We start from the raw sequence: 17,173 nt of genomic DNA on the forward strand, positions 1-17,173 counted from the left end.
AATTTTCAAGGCTGTTTGGGATCAGGTTCTTAGGAATGTATCATAAAAATTTAAGTCTTTTGCTGTGCATAGCTGTCATAGAATCAGCAACTCAGTTTCGGTACAAGAAAACGGAAAAAAAAAAACTCCCTTTAGGTTTTTCTAAGGTACTGCCCGTGAACTAACGGTGCCTCCAGAAGCCCCTTAGTGCCCACCACGGACAATATCAAATGAAAAAAAAGAGCCAATCAATTTGCTCCATTTCCCTAAGCAGGCGAAGTGGGTAGTATTCAAACTTTGATCCCGTACTGTAGTGTAGTGACACCGAGACCATCCCCCTGTCGAGTATACAAAAGGCCCTTAGCCCGAGGGCTATCCAGGACACTTGACCCTATCTTTCTGTCACCAACAGAACCCGACGTACGAGGCCTGGAAGAATTCCACTGTTATGTGCAATGTATTACAACATATCAAGTAGTCGATGTGCTGTCGCACAGGTATCAATCGAATGCAGAAAGCAACAGCGTGAAAAAGATAAATGTGGTGACACTGAACACAAATATTAAGTTTTAGGAGTTGTCGTGTGAAAACATATACAAGGTAAGTAGCGTCAGGACTGAACTGAGGATCGTGAACAACACAGATAAGCAGAGAATAGAAGCTTTTGAAATGTGATGTTACAGAAAAATGCCAGAGGTGGTACGGGCAAAGGGGATAAGAAACAAAGACGTATTCAATTTATTCGGGAAGCAAAGAGCTTTACGGTACAGACCATACGAACAGATAATAAGCCACACTACAAAGCACTGAGGAAAAGTCGATTTGGTAACTGAGGGGACTGTGGGGGACAAATATTGTAGAGGGAGACTGAGGCTACGACACAATAATTAGGTTCAAATCAGTGTAGGGCACAGTAGTCACACATACACGAAGGGAACGGCACACTGCAGAGTAGTGTAGAGAGACGAGTCGAACCCGTCTCCGAAACGAAGGCCACGAGAACGGCGAGTCGGAGATCTGACCTTTTCGAGTGCCTCCTGGAAGTCATTACGCAGCCCTCGGTTGACTTCCGGCTCGAGGATCTCGCTGCGCCGCAGCCTGCGGAACGACTCGAGCTCCGTCTCCCCGAAGAGAAGGACGGGCTCGGCGCGCTCGCGCAGCCTCCGCACCACCTCCTTGCGCGGCAGCGTCGGCACGCCGTCGTCGGTGAGGTCGCCGTCTCTGAAGTCCGCCCCCGGCTGCTCGCTCTCAGACTGCCGCTCTGCTTCCTCGCTGCCGCCCACGCCGCACTTGCGGCGGTACTCCTCCGCCTCCTTGGCAACCAGCTCTGCCCGCTTGAAGTACTTCTTGTTCGGTTTCAGGAGCTCTTTCTCCTCCAGTAATTTACGCTTTTTCTCTATCTCTGCTTTCAGGATATTCAACATTTTTATACGTGAATCTGAAAAAAAGAGAAATAGCACTCTATTTAAAATGCTTTACAAAAATAGCAGATTGATATTATTTTTTAACTCTTACGAGGTCTGTCTGCAGCGTACGATACAGTCTGGATAGAACAACATCTAATTAAAGCACTCGAGGCGGTTCCCCGAATAAAGATCATTTCCTTATTCGACAATAAGCTGAATAACTGAATCTTCTAAATTTACTCCAAATACGTGTCTAGGTCTACATCAACATCTACATAAGAAAACCGCTAGCCACTGTCCACTGCACTGCACGTGATACATTGCACCAATACACAGACTAAATTTCATTTCACAAACTGAAGAGCGGCCTGCTTCGAGGTTCAGTCGGTTGGTCGGTTTAAAAGAGGGGGGCAAGGAGACCAAACTACGAGGTCATCGGTCCCTTGTTCCTAATAAAACGATGCCACAAGTGTGAGAATAAAACAGACAAGACATATAACACAAAATGGAATGAAAGGAAAAGACCACAAGAACGAAGGTAAGGCAACAAACACACAAAGAAACAAAAGCAGACAAGCAAACAACAGAAACACTAGAAACAGGAGAGAGTATAACAAGAAAGCAGATGACAGTGGCTGGCTGACAACGAGAATAAAAATGAGAAGGCAACCAGTCTGCAACACATTAAAACTTCCACCCTAAAAGCACAAGGGTCGAGGACACAGAGGGACAAAGGATGTCTGCTAAAACCTACATAGAAGTATAAAACCCACTCTCATGGATAAAACGTAAAAAAAAAGGCTGCTGGTGAGGCATTGTTGCCCAACACCGAAGGTAGGGAGCTGGGAAAGTTAAAAGACCACTGAAGAGTGGCTAAAAGTGGGCAGTCCAGCAAGAGGTGGACGACTGTCATTTGGGAGTCACAGCGACACAGAGGTGGGTCCTCGCGACAGAGTAGGTGACATTGCGTTAGCCATTTATGGCCAATGCAGAGCCGGCAGAGGACAACAGATTCCCTGCGAGAGGAATGCACAGAAGACTTCCACACATTTGTCGTCTCCTTAATGATACACAGCTTGTTGTGCGTACTGTTATGCCATTTCATTTCCCAAAGCCTGAAAAACCTGTGGCATAAGACAGAATGCGCGGTTTCCACATCGTCTGTTTGGCCAGTCTGTCGGCAAGTTCATTATCTGGGATTCCGACGTGTCTAGAGATCCAGACAAACACCACCGAACGACAGGACCGTTCCGGGGCACAGATAGACTCCTCTATAAATGCTACCAGAGTACGGTGAGGGTAGCACTTGTCGATAGCTTGTAGGCTGCTCACTGAGTCAGTACACAGGAGAAATGACTCACCAGGGCACGAGCGGATGTACTCGAGAGCACTGCAGTGAAAACACTGCAGCCATCTGGCAAGGAGTGCTGCTCAATACGTCCTCCACGGACATATGCAAAGCCGATGTCACCGTCTGCCATCGAGCCGTCGGTGTAAACCACTTCAGAGCCCTGGAACAAGTCAAGAATTGAGAGGAAGTGACAGCGGAGAGCCGCAGGGTTAACGGAGTCCTTAGGGTCACGTGAAAGTTCCAGACAATGCTGCAGCCGAGGCGTACACCGTGGAGATGTACGTGATCGGACCACAAACAGAGGTAGTAAAGGGAAGGACTCCAGTTCAGAGGGAAGGGATCCCACGCGAGTCGCAATCGTTGGCACCGACCTGGGCCGTCGATGCGAGAGATGGACTGCCGTAAGCGGGAAAAGGAGATGGTAATTCAGATGCTCAGGAGAAATAAGACTGTGTGCTACATAACAGGCAAGCAGTTGTGCACATCCGATCTACAATGGAGGGACTCCAGCCTCCACCAGTACGCCGGTCACCGGACTCGTCCTAAAATCTCCCGTCGCTAGTCGAACCCCGCAGTGTTGCACAGGGTCGAGTAAATGCAACGCTGAGGGCACTGCCGAACCATAAACCATACTCCCACAGTCAATTTGGGATTGGACAAGGGCTCTGTAGAGCCGCAGCAGCACAGAGCAATCTGTCTCCCAATTGGTGTTGCTCACGCAACGGAGGGCATCGAGGTGCCGCCAGCACTTCCGCTTAAGCTGACGAAGATGAGCAAGCCAATTCAATTGAGTGTCAAAAACCAGTCCTAAGAAGCGATGTGTCTGCACTACAATGAGTGGGTCATCATGAAGGTAAAGTTCTGGGTCCGGATGAACGGTACAACACCGACAGAAGTGCACGACACACGACTTTGCAGCTGAAAACTGGAATCCGTGGGCTAGAGCCCACGACCGCGCCTTGTGGATGGCTTCCTGTAGGTGATGCTCAGCAACACCAGTACTGGAGCAACAGTACGAAATGCAGAAGTCGTATGCATACAGAGAAGGTGAGACGGAGGGCCCGACAGCTGCCGATAGACCGTTAACGGCCACTAAAAATAGTGATACACTCAATACGGAGTCCTACGGGACTCCATTATCCTGGATATGGATGGAACTACGGGAGGCACCAACTCGGACACAGAAAGTACGGAGCGACAGGAAGTTTTGGATAAAAATTGAGAGCGTGTCCTGGAGACCCCACTCAGAAAATGTGGCAAGGATATGATGTCGCCAAGTCGTGTCGTATGCTTTTCGTAAGTCAAAAAAGACAGCAACCAGGTGTTGCCATTTGGTAAAGGCTGTTCGGATGACAGACTCGAGACACACAGGATTATCAGTGGTAGAGCGACCCTGGCAGAAGCCGCCCTGACATGGAGCCACCAGGCCACGTGACTCCAGGACCCAACCCAACCGCCGACATACCATACGCTCCAGCAGCTTACAAACAATGTTGGTGAGCTCGTGGACCAACAGCTATCCACATCAAGCGAATTTTTACCGGGGTTGAGCACCGGAATAACGGAAGGACGTCAGATGAGATATGTTTAATCATCTGGCTGTGGACCCGATCAGGCCCAGGAGTTGTGTCGGGGCAATGTGCAAGGGCACTGAGGAGCTCCCACTCTGTAAATGGGGCGTTACAGGATTCACTGTGGCGTGTTGTGAATGAGGGGGAGGGGGAGGATGTTGCTCCCGAAGTAGGTGGTGCAAGAGTAACAGGGAGGGAAAAGCCCCCACCATCAAGGGGGCTCTGAGAGGTGACTGGGGTTGACGGAGCTGACAGTGCCAGAACTGTTGTAGTGGCGGCGTAAGACGATGTCTTACGCTTAGGATGCAGGTGTTCAAATTTTCTCTTAGCCTAAGTGTAGGTGAGTCAGTCCAAGGTCTTGTACTAAATGATTTTCCTTTCTTTGTAGAGAATCCTGCAGTCAGGTGAGCAAGACAAATGGTGCTCTCCGCAGTCGACACAGATGGAAGGCGGGGCACACGGAGTATTGGGATGTGACGGGTGTCCGCAATCTCGACATGTGACGCCGGAAGTACAGTGCGAAGACATATCGCTGAACTTTCAGCACTTAAAGCACTGCATCACGGTAGGGATATAGGCCTTTACATCACAGTGGTAGACCGTCACCTTGACCTTCTCGGGCAAGGTATCACGTTCAAAGGCGAAGATGAAGGCACCGGTGGCAACCCGATTATCCTTCGGACCCCAGTGGACAAGCAGGATGAAATGTACACCTCGCCACTCTAAATTGGCGTGCAGCTCATAGTCAGACTGCAAAAGAAGATCCCTGTGAAATAAGATACCCTGGACCATATTTAAGCACTTATGGGGCGTGATGGTTACAGAAACATCCCCCAGATTGTCACAAGCGAGTAACGCCCGTGACTGTGTATAGGATGCTGTTTCAATCGAGACTGACCCAGATCTCATTTTGGACAGGCCCTCCACCTTCCCAAACCCGTCCTCTACATGCTCGACAAAAAAACTGAGGCTTTGTTGTCACGAAAGATTCCCATCAGCTCTCGAACATACAAGGTACCGGGGCGAATAAGATCCACTGCCGTCCTTAGCCTGCGTTCTTCCCACGGTGTGACCGTGGAGGGGAATGATTTGGGGTTGTACTTCTGTGCACTGAATTGAGCTCGTGAACACTTAGAGACTGCTGGTGTTTCACCACCAGCAAGAGATAGCGGACTACACTTCATCGCGTGTCATCCGCCGTGATGCCACCCACTCCGACCGGGGACCCTTCCCACAGGCGCCACCCAGCTGCAGCAAAGGTCACCCGGTAGGACGGCCACTGCTTGGAGTCCCGATGCCCCAGAGGGATGGTCATCTACCACTTGGAATACATGTGGGGTTAATGGCACAAGCATCAGCAGAGCGATCCCTGTAGAGAAGCAGACATATTTTCAAGAAATTTACTGAAAAAATTTAGAGAATCAGCATCTGCAATAGGCTGCAGAGCCATTCTAATGCCAGCAGCTGACATCTCACATAAGGAAGGCGAGGACAAGATAAGAGAAGTCAGGGGTCATACAGAAGCATATAGACCGTCATTTTATCCTCATTCTGTTTGTGAACGGATAGGGAATGGGAATGACCGGTAGTTGTACCAGATATCCTCTGCTGTGCACTGTTTGGTGGCTTGCGAAGTACGTACAGAGAAGTACGTGTAGCTGTACTGCCCACAGGTAATATCCAGAAGCAATGTTTTTCAATGCAACACCGATCCACTGTACTGGGTGTCACTTCGGACAAGTCGCTTACCTGCTGGCACCGTCTTCAGAAAACAGCTGCAAAAATGCAAAGCCACAATAATCTGTTGCAAAGACCGATTGGAACACCTTACGGAGACGACAGCACTTCCTTCAGTGTATTCACCACGCAAGTACTGTTCAGCTGCATAGTTTAATAGTTCCCACGCTGACCTAGTGCATGTTCAGCTAGGACAAGCCACCTGTATTGTTATCCAGTACACTTCTGTTCAGTGGCAGCAGTCCTAAGCGACATCACTTCACTACACGTAAACAGATGGCTAGCTCCCATTTAGTTGCAGACGAGAAAGGAGAACGAGTCTCTTCCTATATACGATATCATTCGGCGAGGTTCTAAAATCTGATCGAAATCTCATAAACTGACCCACAAAACTTTCGTGAGCCTATTAGCCGACAATTACAATGTTGTGACTACCTGCACATCCGAGTGGCCATCTCCACACCAGAAAGTCTTCTTGCATGTCAAAAACGCAACTACCACACTGCCGGTGTTCAATCTACCTCACGTCACGTGTCACGAACTGAATCAAATTGGACGTGGGACACGCATAACAGCTGCTACTCACTGCAGCTCTCCAAGTTGTGACTGCAGAGATGACGCCACATATCAGGACAGATCGTTACAGGCTTTCGTCAGGTCTTTGGAAGAATTACATAAAGCTTTCTCTGACATGGCTGCTTGTCCTGTTCCAGAAGTTGCCCCTCAGTCTGCAAGATCCGGGCAGTCGCAGAGGGTGGGCTTACTGGTAGTTGGGAGCTCCAACGTCAGGCACGTAATGGGGCCCCTTAGGGAAATGGCAGCAAGAGAGGGGAAGAAAACCAATGTGCACTCCGTGTGCATACCGGGGGGAGTCATTCCAGATGTGGAAAGGGTCCTTCCGGATGCCATGAAGGGTACAGGGTGCACCCATCTGCAGGTGGTAGCTCATGTCGGCACCAATGATGTGTGTCGCTATGGATCGGAGGAAATCCTCTCTGGCTTCCTGCCAGTCTCGCTAGCGGGATGAAAGCAAAGCTCACCATCTGCAGCATCGTCGACAGGACTGACTGCGGACCTTTGGTACAGAGCCGAGTGGAGGGTCTGAATCAGAGGCTGAGACGGTTCTGCGACCGTGTGGGCTGCAGATTCCTCGACTTGCGCCATAGGGAGGTGGGGTTTCAGGTTCCGCTGGATAGGTCAGGAGTCCACTACACGCAACAAGCGGCTACACGGGTAGCAGGGGTTGTGTGGCGTGGGCTGGGCGGTTTTTTAGGTTAGATGGTCTTGGACAAGTACAGAAAGGGCAACAGCCTCAACGGGTGCGGGGCAAAGTCAGGACATGTGGGGACCAAGCAGCAATCGGTATTGTAATTGTCAACTGTCGAAGCTGCATTGGTAAAGTACCAGAACTTCAAGTGCTGATAGAAAGCACCGAAGCTGAAATCGTTATAGGTACAGAAAGCTGGCTTAAGCCACAGATAAATTCTGCCGAAATTTTTACAAAGGTACAGACGGTGTTTAGAAAGGATACATTGCATGCAACCGGTGGTGGAGTGTTCGTCGCTGTTAGTAGTAGTTTATCCTGTAGTGAAGTAGAAGTGGATAGTTCCTGTGAATTATTATGGGTGGACGTTACACTCAACAACCGAACTAGGTTAATAATTGGCTCCTTTTACCGACCTCCCGACTCAGCAGCATTAGTGGCAGAACAACTGAGAGAAAATTTGGAATACATTTCACATAAATTTTCTCAGTATGTTATAGTCTTAGGTGGAGATTTCTATTTACCAGATATAGACTGGGACACTCAGATGTTTAGGACGGGTGGTAGGGACAGAGCATCGAGTGACATTATACTGAGTGCACTATCCGAAAATTACCTCGAGCAATTAAACAGAGAACCGACTCGTGGAGATAACATCTTGGACCTACTGATAACAAACAGACCTGAACTTTCGACTCTGTATGTACAGAACAGGGAATCAGTGATCATAAGGCCGTTGCAGCATCCCTGAATATGGAAGTTAATAGGAATATAAAAAAGGGAGGAAGGTTTATCTGTTTAGCAAGAGTAATAGAAGGCAGATTTCAGACTACCTAACAGATCAAAACGAGAATTTCTGTTCCGACACTGACAATGTTGAGTGTTTATGGAAAAAGTTCAAGGCAATCGTAAAATGCGTTTTAGACAGGTACATGCCGAGTAAAACTGTGAGGGACAGGAAAAACCCACCGTGGTACAACAACAAAGTTAGGAAACTACTGCGAAAGCAAAGGGAGCTCCACTCCAAGTTTAAACGCAGCCAAAACCTCTCAGACAAACAGAAGCTAAACGATGTCAAAGTTAGCGTAAGGAGGGCTATGTGTGAAGCGTTCAGTGAATTCGAAAGTAAAATTCTATGTACCGACTTGACAGAAAATCCTAGGAAGTTCTGGTCTTACGTTAAATCAGTAAGTGGCTCGAAACAGCATATCCAGACACTACGGGATGATGATGGCATTGAAATAGAGGATGACACGCGTAAAGCTGAAATACTAAACACCTTTTTCCAAAGCTGTTTCACAGAGGAAGACCGCACTGCAGTTCCTTCTCTAAATCCTCGCACAAACGAAAAAATGGCTGACATCGAAATAAGCGTCCAAGGAATAGAAAAGCAACTGGAATCACTCAATAGAGGAAAGTCCACTGGACCTGACGGGATACCAATTCGATTCTACACAGAGTACGCGAAAGAACTTGCCCCCCTTCTAACAGCCGTGTACCGCAAGTCTCTACAGGAACGGAGGGTTCCAAATGATTGGAAAAGAGCACAGATAGTCCCAGTCTTCAAGAAGGGTCATCGAGCAGATGCGCAAAACTATAGACCTATATCTCTGACGTCGATCTGTTGTAGAATTTTAGAACATGTTTTTTGCTCGAGTATCATGTCGTTTTTGGAAACCCAGAATCTACTATGTAGGAATCAACATGGATTCCGGAAACAGCGATCGTGTGAGACCCAACTCGCTTTATTTGTTCATGAGACCCAGAAAATATTAGATACAGGCTCCCAGGTAGATGCTATTTTTCTTGACTTCCAGAAGGCGTTCGATACAGTTCCGCACTGTCGCCTGATAAACAAAGTAAGAGCCTACGGAATATCAGACCAGCTGTGTGGCTGGATTGAAGAGTTTTTAGCAAACAGAACACAGCATGTTGTTATCAATGGAGAGACGTCTACAGACGTTAAAGTAACCTCTGGCGTGCCACAGGGGAGTGTTATGGAACCATTGCTTTTCACAATATATATAAATGACCTAGTAGATAGTGTCGGAAGTTCCATGCGGCCTTTCGCGGATGATGCTGTAGTATACAGAGAAGTTGCAGCATTAGAAAATTGTAGCGAAATGCAGGAAGATCTGCAGCGGATAGGCACTTGGTGCAGGGAGTGGCAACTGACCCTTAACATAGACAAATGTAATGTATTGCGAATACATAGAAAGAAGGATCCTTTATTGTATGATTATATGATAGCGGAACAAACACTGGTAGCAGTTACTTCTGCAAAATATCTGGGAGTATGCGTGCAGAACGATTTGAAGTGGAATGATCATATAAAATTAATTGTTGGTAAGGCGGGTACCAGGTTGAGATTCATTGGGAGAGTGCTTAGAAAATGTAGTCCATCAATAAAGGAGGTGGCTTACAAAACACTCGTTCGACCTATACTTGAGTATTGCTCATCAGTGTGGGATCCGTACCAGATCGGGTTGACGGAGGAGATAGAGAAGATCCAAAGAAGAGCGGCGCGTTTCGTCACAGGGTTATTTGGTAACCGTGATAGTGTTACGGAGATGTTTAATAAACTCAAGTGGCAGACTCTGCAAGAGAGGCGCTCTGCATCGCGGTGTAGCTTGCTCGACAGGTTTCAAGAGGGTGCGTTTCTGGATGAGGTATCGAATATATTGCTTCCCGCTACTTATACCTCCCGAGGAGATCACGAATGTAAAATTAGAGAGATTAGAGCACGCACGGAGGCTTTCAGACAGTCGTTCTTCCTGCGAACCATACGCGACTGGGACAGGAAAGGGAGGTAATGACAGTGGCACGTAAAGTGCCCTCCGCCACACACCGTTGGGTGGCTTGCGGAGTATAAATGTAGATGTAGATGTAGAAGCAACTGACCTGGATCTTTGATTTTCCTTTTTTTTATGTAACTGGATATTTATAATTCTTTGTTTGTAGTTGTTAATGAACCGGTACTTGTGACTGTCCAAGAGCAGCAAATACTAAATAAAATAAGCAAATGCAAGTGAAGATTTTTGTAGTATGTCAATGGAACAAAATTTTCATGACATTCTCACAACGTTACTTTGCAGTGCGTCCATGGAATTTCTGAAAGCGCACACACTCCTTCCGCTGCCTGGTGAAGTGCCGGTACTTTGTAGTCTTCCTCCTCATACAGTGACCAGAAGGATTAACTGAAACATTCGATACCTGCTGACAAGCGAACTATCACCTATCGACCTAACCTAGACCTTGGTCTATGCTACAGAGCAGTCTGTCACCACAATCTGCATTCCAAACCTAATACAGACACAAAAGGAATATTGTTAGTGTTCCCACAGTTTGTGAAAATATGATGTCACATGCCACATCATTACTATAACATGGGACGAAGCCAAAATCCAGTAACGTATGTTCAACTGAACCCATTGCTTGAAGAGGATATTTGAATGCTCGCAATGACCATTCTACAATTTAACTGTTGCTCAGCCAAGTATTTGTATTACTGGCAGCTCACACTAGCTGTCCGACGATGTTCCACGAATTGCAGCATGCTGTCGAACCGATCTTATTGCTTCCAACACAGGCCACAATGCTGTGCCGAGTGCAAAACCACTATCGTGATTCGTGAGATTCAATGCCACACATATATCAATCACCTCCCTTGTATTGTTGTGCCAGAAACAACTTGCAAAACACAAAAGAAGACATTTTCTCAAAATTGAATGTGTATGTGCTCATGTACAGTGTTATGCTCAGTCAGTGCTGAGTCTTACATATAATGTTGATGCAGTGCATGGAGAAACAGTGCCACATCTGTTTCATGCAATATTTCCCACATTTATGGGGAACATAATAGGTTCCAATTCTATGAACCCTTAGGTTATCTTTCAAACTTCCCCAAAATATTCGCTATTATTACAGGTAGTATTAAACTGTAAAAATACAGGACAACATCAATAGTCAAGAGATGATGATTTCTGAAGGATTTTTCCAGTGACTGATTTATGGTATGTTTTCAGGTTTCTAGTCAAGTTGACCCCATTTTGTGAAGAATATTTCCGTTACCAAACTATAGCCACCTTCAGATGCCCCATCATTATGCAGTTCAAATAGTATTTAAGGAGTTTATTCAGAGAAGCAGACTAAAAAAATTATTGAAAAGGGTTTCAGATTAAGCACTTCATGGTCAAAAATCATTTTACATATACTTGAAAAACACAATCTCGAAAAACTGCCTTCTTTCAAGACTAATATTACCCTTTCATTAACAAAAGAAAACAATTTTGTTTGCAAATTTTGAAAATCTGTGTCGTAGCACACTCATTTCCCACAAACGTAACGAGGTCTGTATTTTCATTTGATCTTAGGATTTTCAAAGCTAAATTTTCATTTACAGAGAGAATTTGTTAGGATAGTAAATTCAGAAAATTATAACAAAACAGTACAAAAAAAAATGTGAAACACAACGTTCAAATTTACAATAGAGAATCAACCAATGGAATACCCAGGATAGAATAATAACAATATTACGAAAATAATCAATTGCTATTCATCACAGACACAGACAATTGCTACTCAGACACAGGCAGAACAAAAAAGACTGTTACACATTTGAGCTTTTGACCAAAGGGCCTTCTTCTAAAGTAGAAAAAACACACACATTCACACAAGGACAACTCCCACACACAGAACTCCCACACACAGAACTCCCACACACACACCACCACCACCACTGTCTCTGGCCGTCAATGCATCTTTCTGTCGTGACTGTCTGGGACTCAACATCTCCTATAAATTTCCAATACAAAATTTTAAGATGACTTTGAGGTATTACATACCAATGTTTTTTAACATTAAATAAAGTTTGCTAGTAAATACAAATTCCACTTACTAAAACTGAAACATACACCAACAGAGTTACTGTGGACTATAATAAGGATACGAAATGAATGGCCTGAAAGAATTCCAGAAAGTGTCATAAATAGAGAAACTTGAATCTTAGTTCCATCAAAATGGGTGAAACTAAATGTAACTAAAACCAAAATGATACAATTTGAAGCTAAATTGTTAGAACAAAGTGAAGTGAAGTCGCAATGATCAGGATATCACAGAAGCAAACCACGTGAAGTTCTCAGGGATACACCTCGATAAAAAATTGAATTGTAAAGTAAACACAGACTTCTTAGCAAACAAATTAACGACAAGCTTTTGCAATGTATATTATGTCAGGCGCCACAAGCACAGACATCAGAGAGATAGTCTATCGCTCTCACTTTAAGTCATTCATTACGGCATAACCTTCTGGGGAAATTCGCAAATGTCGTGACACTCCCAGTAAGGTATGTGTGTTGCCAAACACAGGGCATCTTGTGGGCCACTTTAAAAAAATCTAAAACTACTATCTGTTCCTTCCCTTTAGATAAACGAGGTACTGTCATTCTCACATAGAAATAAACATACTGTTCCGCAAACTGAGTCAACACTCGGCACGGTGGCTGCTGGGAGTGACTGTAAAAGCATTTCCCGTATACAGTCACTCCCGTCAGACACTGTGCCGAGTGTCAACTCTGTTTGTGCGTATAATGCACTTGACTCTTTCCATTTTGACTACATCTACAGCACTCACCACAGAGGGAATTTTAAACTCCTGACATACCATTTAAGACTCTCTGCCCAAACACTGTAGTATACAGTATTAAAAATTTACAGTAAAATAAAAGGCAGTAGCATCAATGAAAAAATTACTCTATACCTGTCTGATGGAAAAGTGTTACTATTCTATTGAAGAATTGTTTGATGACAGTTTTACAGTTTGAACAAGGGAATTGTATATTTAGAATATAGGAAAAGACAGATTGCTACTTACTGTAAATATGGGACATTAAGTTGCAGATAGGCACAACTAAAAGACACATTCTGGTCTGAGCTGCCAGAGTTGTTTGTGTGAGCGAATGGTGTACGTTTGCATTTCTCTACCTGATGGAGGCTGTGGCTGTGAGTGTGCCTGCGTGCTGCTTAATGTATCATCTTTATGGTAAGCAACAATCTATCTTTTCCTACATTGTTGATCTTTCAAGCAGGAGTTTCCTTCAATTCAAATTATTCATTTACTTCTATATACTGAAAGCCGTAGTATGTAATTGTGTAGCAACATCTCAGAAATGTATATAAAATAATATAAAAATCCTGTTATGTCTCCAATACATTAAATCAATAATGTATGTTATGAGATGTATAAATGTAGCTATAAGTCTATCTGACGCACAAGAGATAAAGTGAGAAAAACACTTCTTAATATCTATAAATATTATAAGCCTAGATAATTTTTTTTTTTTTTTAAACAAGTCGGTAGCTCAGTGATAATGCGCCAGACTTGCAAATCCGAAGGTCTAGAATTCGATGCCTGGTCAGTCCTAGGATTTTTATCTGTTACTTATCACTTCTTTCATCTCTGGCAATGTTTGTCAATGTGAAAAATGTCAAATAGGGTGTTTCAGAATCCCTGTTAAACTGTCGATCTCCACATAACTGTCTAGGTAAATCAGTTCAAAGGTCAGAGAAAAGCAACCACATACCACCTCTAAAAGGAAAAACTACCGGTAAAGCACTGTGGTATGTATAAGAATCTTCACGTCAATGACTGCTTTACTTATGTTTAGGCTCATCTCGGTAGTAACTCTAGGAATTTTGATGGTACGGGTTTCACTAACAGACAGACTGATGTATGAGGAAGATTTGTGTATACAATTTATTACTCTTATATCACATAAGTCATTTGGCCATAGATACCTAGAGCTACTCATGAGAAGCTAGGGCAGATGGGTTTAAATTTAAGTGTTAGGAAGTGTTTTCTGAAGGTATTTGTGTGGAGTGGAGCATTGTATGAAAGAGCAACACGGGTAGTTAAGGCAAAAGTAAAATAGAAGCTTTTGAAATGTGCGCAACAGAAGACTGTCGAAAATCAGATAGGATGAGGTATCGAATCGGCATCGAGAGAAATGTTCGGTGCCAGTCGTCAGGTACGGGCTGTGACGTAATATTGACAGCCGCTATCGTGTCACTTTTCTGTGGATATATTCACAGTTTTATTGTTACTTGCCAAAGCTACCAAATGTGAAAAAAAAACTGGTTGTGGTGACACACTACTCTGTGGCTTAGCCCAAAGAATTTGTTAGGTTGTCAGTTAATGTAGCCATCAAATGTGACAGTAAAAAACATGGTAATACATTGCTTAGCAAATCCCTAGCCTTATTTAAGCCTTTCCTGGTCGATCAGACACATATCCCAACTAATGTAATTGCTGCAGGCTATTTCGTACTGTTAGCAAAGGCACTCGCGTCGGTCGTCTGTTGCCATTAAGACCACAGAAGCCTAATGTCGAAGCACTGTCTAACGGATATGTTCATAGTACGTTTCACATTATTTTCTGCGTTTGTTTCACGCGGTGTTACTGGTCTATTAGCACTGACAACTGTGGCAAGAGGTAATGCTCGAAATTTGGTATCTCGGCATACTCTTGACACTGCAGATCTGCAAATGGAAATGCCATGTGGCTAGGGCCTCCCATCAGGTAGACCGGTCGCCCGGTGCAAGTCTTTCGAGTTGACGTCACTTCAGAGACTCGCGTGTCTGTGCAGACGAGATGACGACGATGAAGACCACACGACACCCAGTCCCCGAGCGGAGAAAATCTCCTACCCAGCCAGGAATCGAACCCGGGCCCTCGGTACGACTGTCCGTCACACTGACAACTCGGCTATCTCGATGGACCCGATCCTGATACATCACGGACTTTTCAATTTGACAATGTAGAGAAGTGTGGGGAGTAAAAATTGGAGGAAGATCATGGGATGAATACAGTAAGCAGCTTCAAATGAATGTAGGTCGCAATACTTATGTAGAGATGGAGATGTTTGCACAGAATGGACTAACACGTAAGAGCTGCATCAAACCAGTCTTCTAACTGAAGACCATAACAACAAAAAACACAGCAATGTTTCAAAGCAATATCTTAGTGTGTAAGGAAACACAATTACTAATTTTAAACATTATTTAATAGGCAGGATAATAATCCGAAACATAAGCACGGTGGCAGCTATAAATACACACTGCCTCACATGTAAGTCACACTAGCTATTTATCCAGTCTACGGCCCCTTGTATTTTTCTTCAAGTTACACAAGCTCCTCACTGCATGGCATTGCCGGATAGATATGGGACACAGACAACCCAATGCTCAAAACTGTGATTAGATTAGATTAGGTTTACTTTCATTCCAATTGATTCGTAGTGAGGAGGTCCTCCAGGATAGAAATTCATCAATGGAGTAGAAGGAGTTGGCCACCAATAAGTCCTTTATGCTTCTCTTAAACAGAATTTCATTGGTTGTTAAGCTTTTTATGGCTGCTGGCAAGTTATTGAAAACGTGTGTTCCTGAGTAATGCACACCTTTTTGTACAAGACTAAGTGACTTTAAATCCTTGTGAAGATTATTCTTATTTCTAGTACTGATTCCATGAATTGAGCTGTTGGTTTGAAAAAGTGATATATTTTTAATGACAAATTTCATTAAGGAATAAATATATTGGGAAGCAGTAGTTAGTATCCCTAGTTTCCCAAACAGCCTCTGCAGGATTTTCTTGAGTTCACACCACATATAAATCTTACTGCACTTTTTCGTGTGCAGAAAACTTTACCTTGACTTGATGAATTACCCCAAAAAATAATCCCATATGGCATTATGGAATGAAAGTAAGCATAGTATACCAGCTTTTTCACCTTTATATCCCCTATGTCTGAGAATTCACATTGCAAATAGAGATTTGTTAAGATGCTTCAGCAGTTCTGTGGTGTGCACCTCTCAGTTGAATTTATTATCAAGCTATAAGCCAAAGAATTTAACACTTTCCACTTCTTCTATCTCCTTGTCGTCGTATGTTAGGCATATACTCGTAGGACACCCCTTACAAGTTCTGAACTGCATGTAGTGTGTTTTTTCAAAGTTTAGTGATAAAGAATTGGCTAGGAACCAATGATTAACATTTTATTAGCAGATCTTTCTAAGACTATACTTGATTTGCTATTTATTGTAATGTTTGTATCATCGGCAAACAAAACGAACTTGGCATCTGGTAATGTTACTGATGAAAGGTCATTGATATACACAAAAAAAGGTAAGGGCCCTAAAATGGAACCTTGTAGTACCCCACATGTAATTAGCTCCAAGATGGATGATGCCTGATAGCTTAATACTTGTCTCTTTCCTAATAACACCCTTTGTTTCCTGCCAGATATATAAGATTTGAAACATTTTGCAGTATTTCCTGTTACACTATAATACTCTAATTTACTTAAAAGGATATTGTGATTTACACAGTCAAATGCCTTTGACCGATCACAAAATATACCAGTTGCCTGCAATTTTTTGTCTAATGAATTAAGCAATTTTTCACTGTAAGTGTAGATAGCCTTCTCAATTTCAGAAACCTATATAAATTCGAGTTGTGACTTTGATAGTATGTTATTTGAGATAAGATGGTTATAAAGCCGATTGTACACTACTTTTTCAAAAATTTTTGAGAATGGTGGCAAGAGTGAAATTGGACGGAAATTTGATGCTGTTTCTTTATCTCCCTTCTTAAACAGTGGCTTAACTTCAGCATATTTCAACCATTCAGGAAATATTCCACTGATAAACGACTGGTTGCACAGATAGCTTAATATGTTACTTAACTCAGAATCACATTCTTTAATTAACTTTGTTGATATTTCATCATACCCACTGGATGTTTTTGATTTTAAAGATTTTATGATGGACATTATTTCTGTTGGGGTAGTGAGGGTCAAATTCATATTATGGA

At 43.8% G+C, this 17,173-nt stretch overlaps 1 protein-coding gene across 6 annotated transcripts in view; it reads right to left on the reverse strand.

The window, feature by feature from the left end:
• LOC126428262 (pre-mRNA-splicing factor 18) overlaps nt 1-17,173 on the reverse strand; it is a 103,805-nt gene that overhangs the window by 79,409 nt on the left and 7,223 nt on the right. For 5 of the 6 annotated variants that reach the window (XR_007576805.1, XM_050090175.1, XM_050090179.1 and 2 more), the window contains exon 2: nt 1,002-1,417. Coding sequence is in view for 5 of the 6 variants with exons in the window: in XM_050090175.1 (XP_049946132.1) it covers nt 1,002-1,403 (402 nt within the window). In the remaining variant the exon portion in view is untranslated. Of the gene's footprint in view, nt 1-1,001; nt 1,418-2,746; nt 2,891-17,173 lie in introns of those variants that run through there. The other variant, XM_050090176.1, reaches the window with a different exon arrangement.

The sequence above is a fragment of the Schistocerca serialis genome, chromosome 12 (assembly GCF_023864345.2).
Source record: "Schistocerca serialis cubense isolate TAMUIC-IGC-003099 chromosome 12, iqSchSeri2.2, whole genome shotgun sequence".
Classification (NCBI taxonomy): Eukaryota; Metazoa; Arthropoda; class Insecta; order Orthoptera; family Acrididae; genus Schistocerca; species Schistocerca serialis.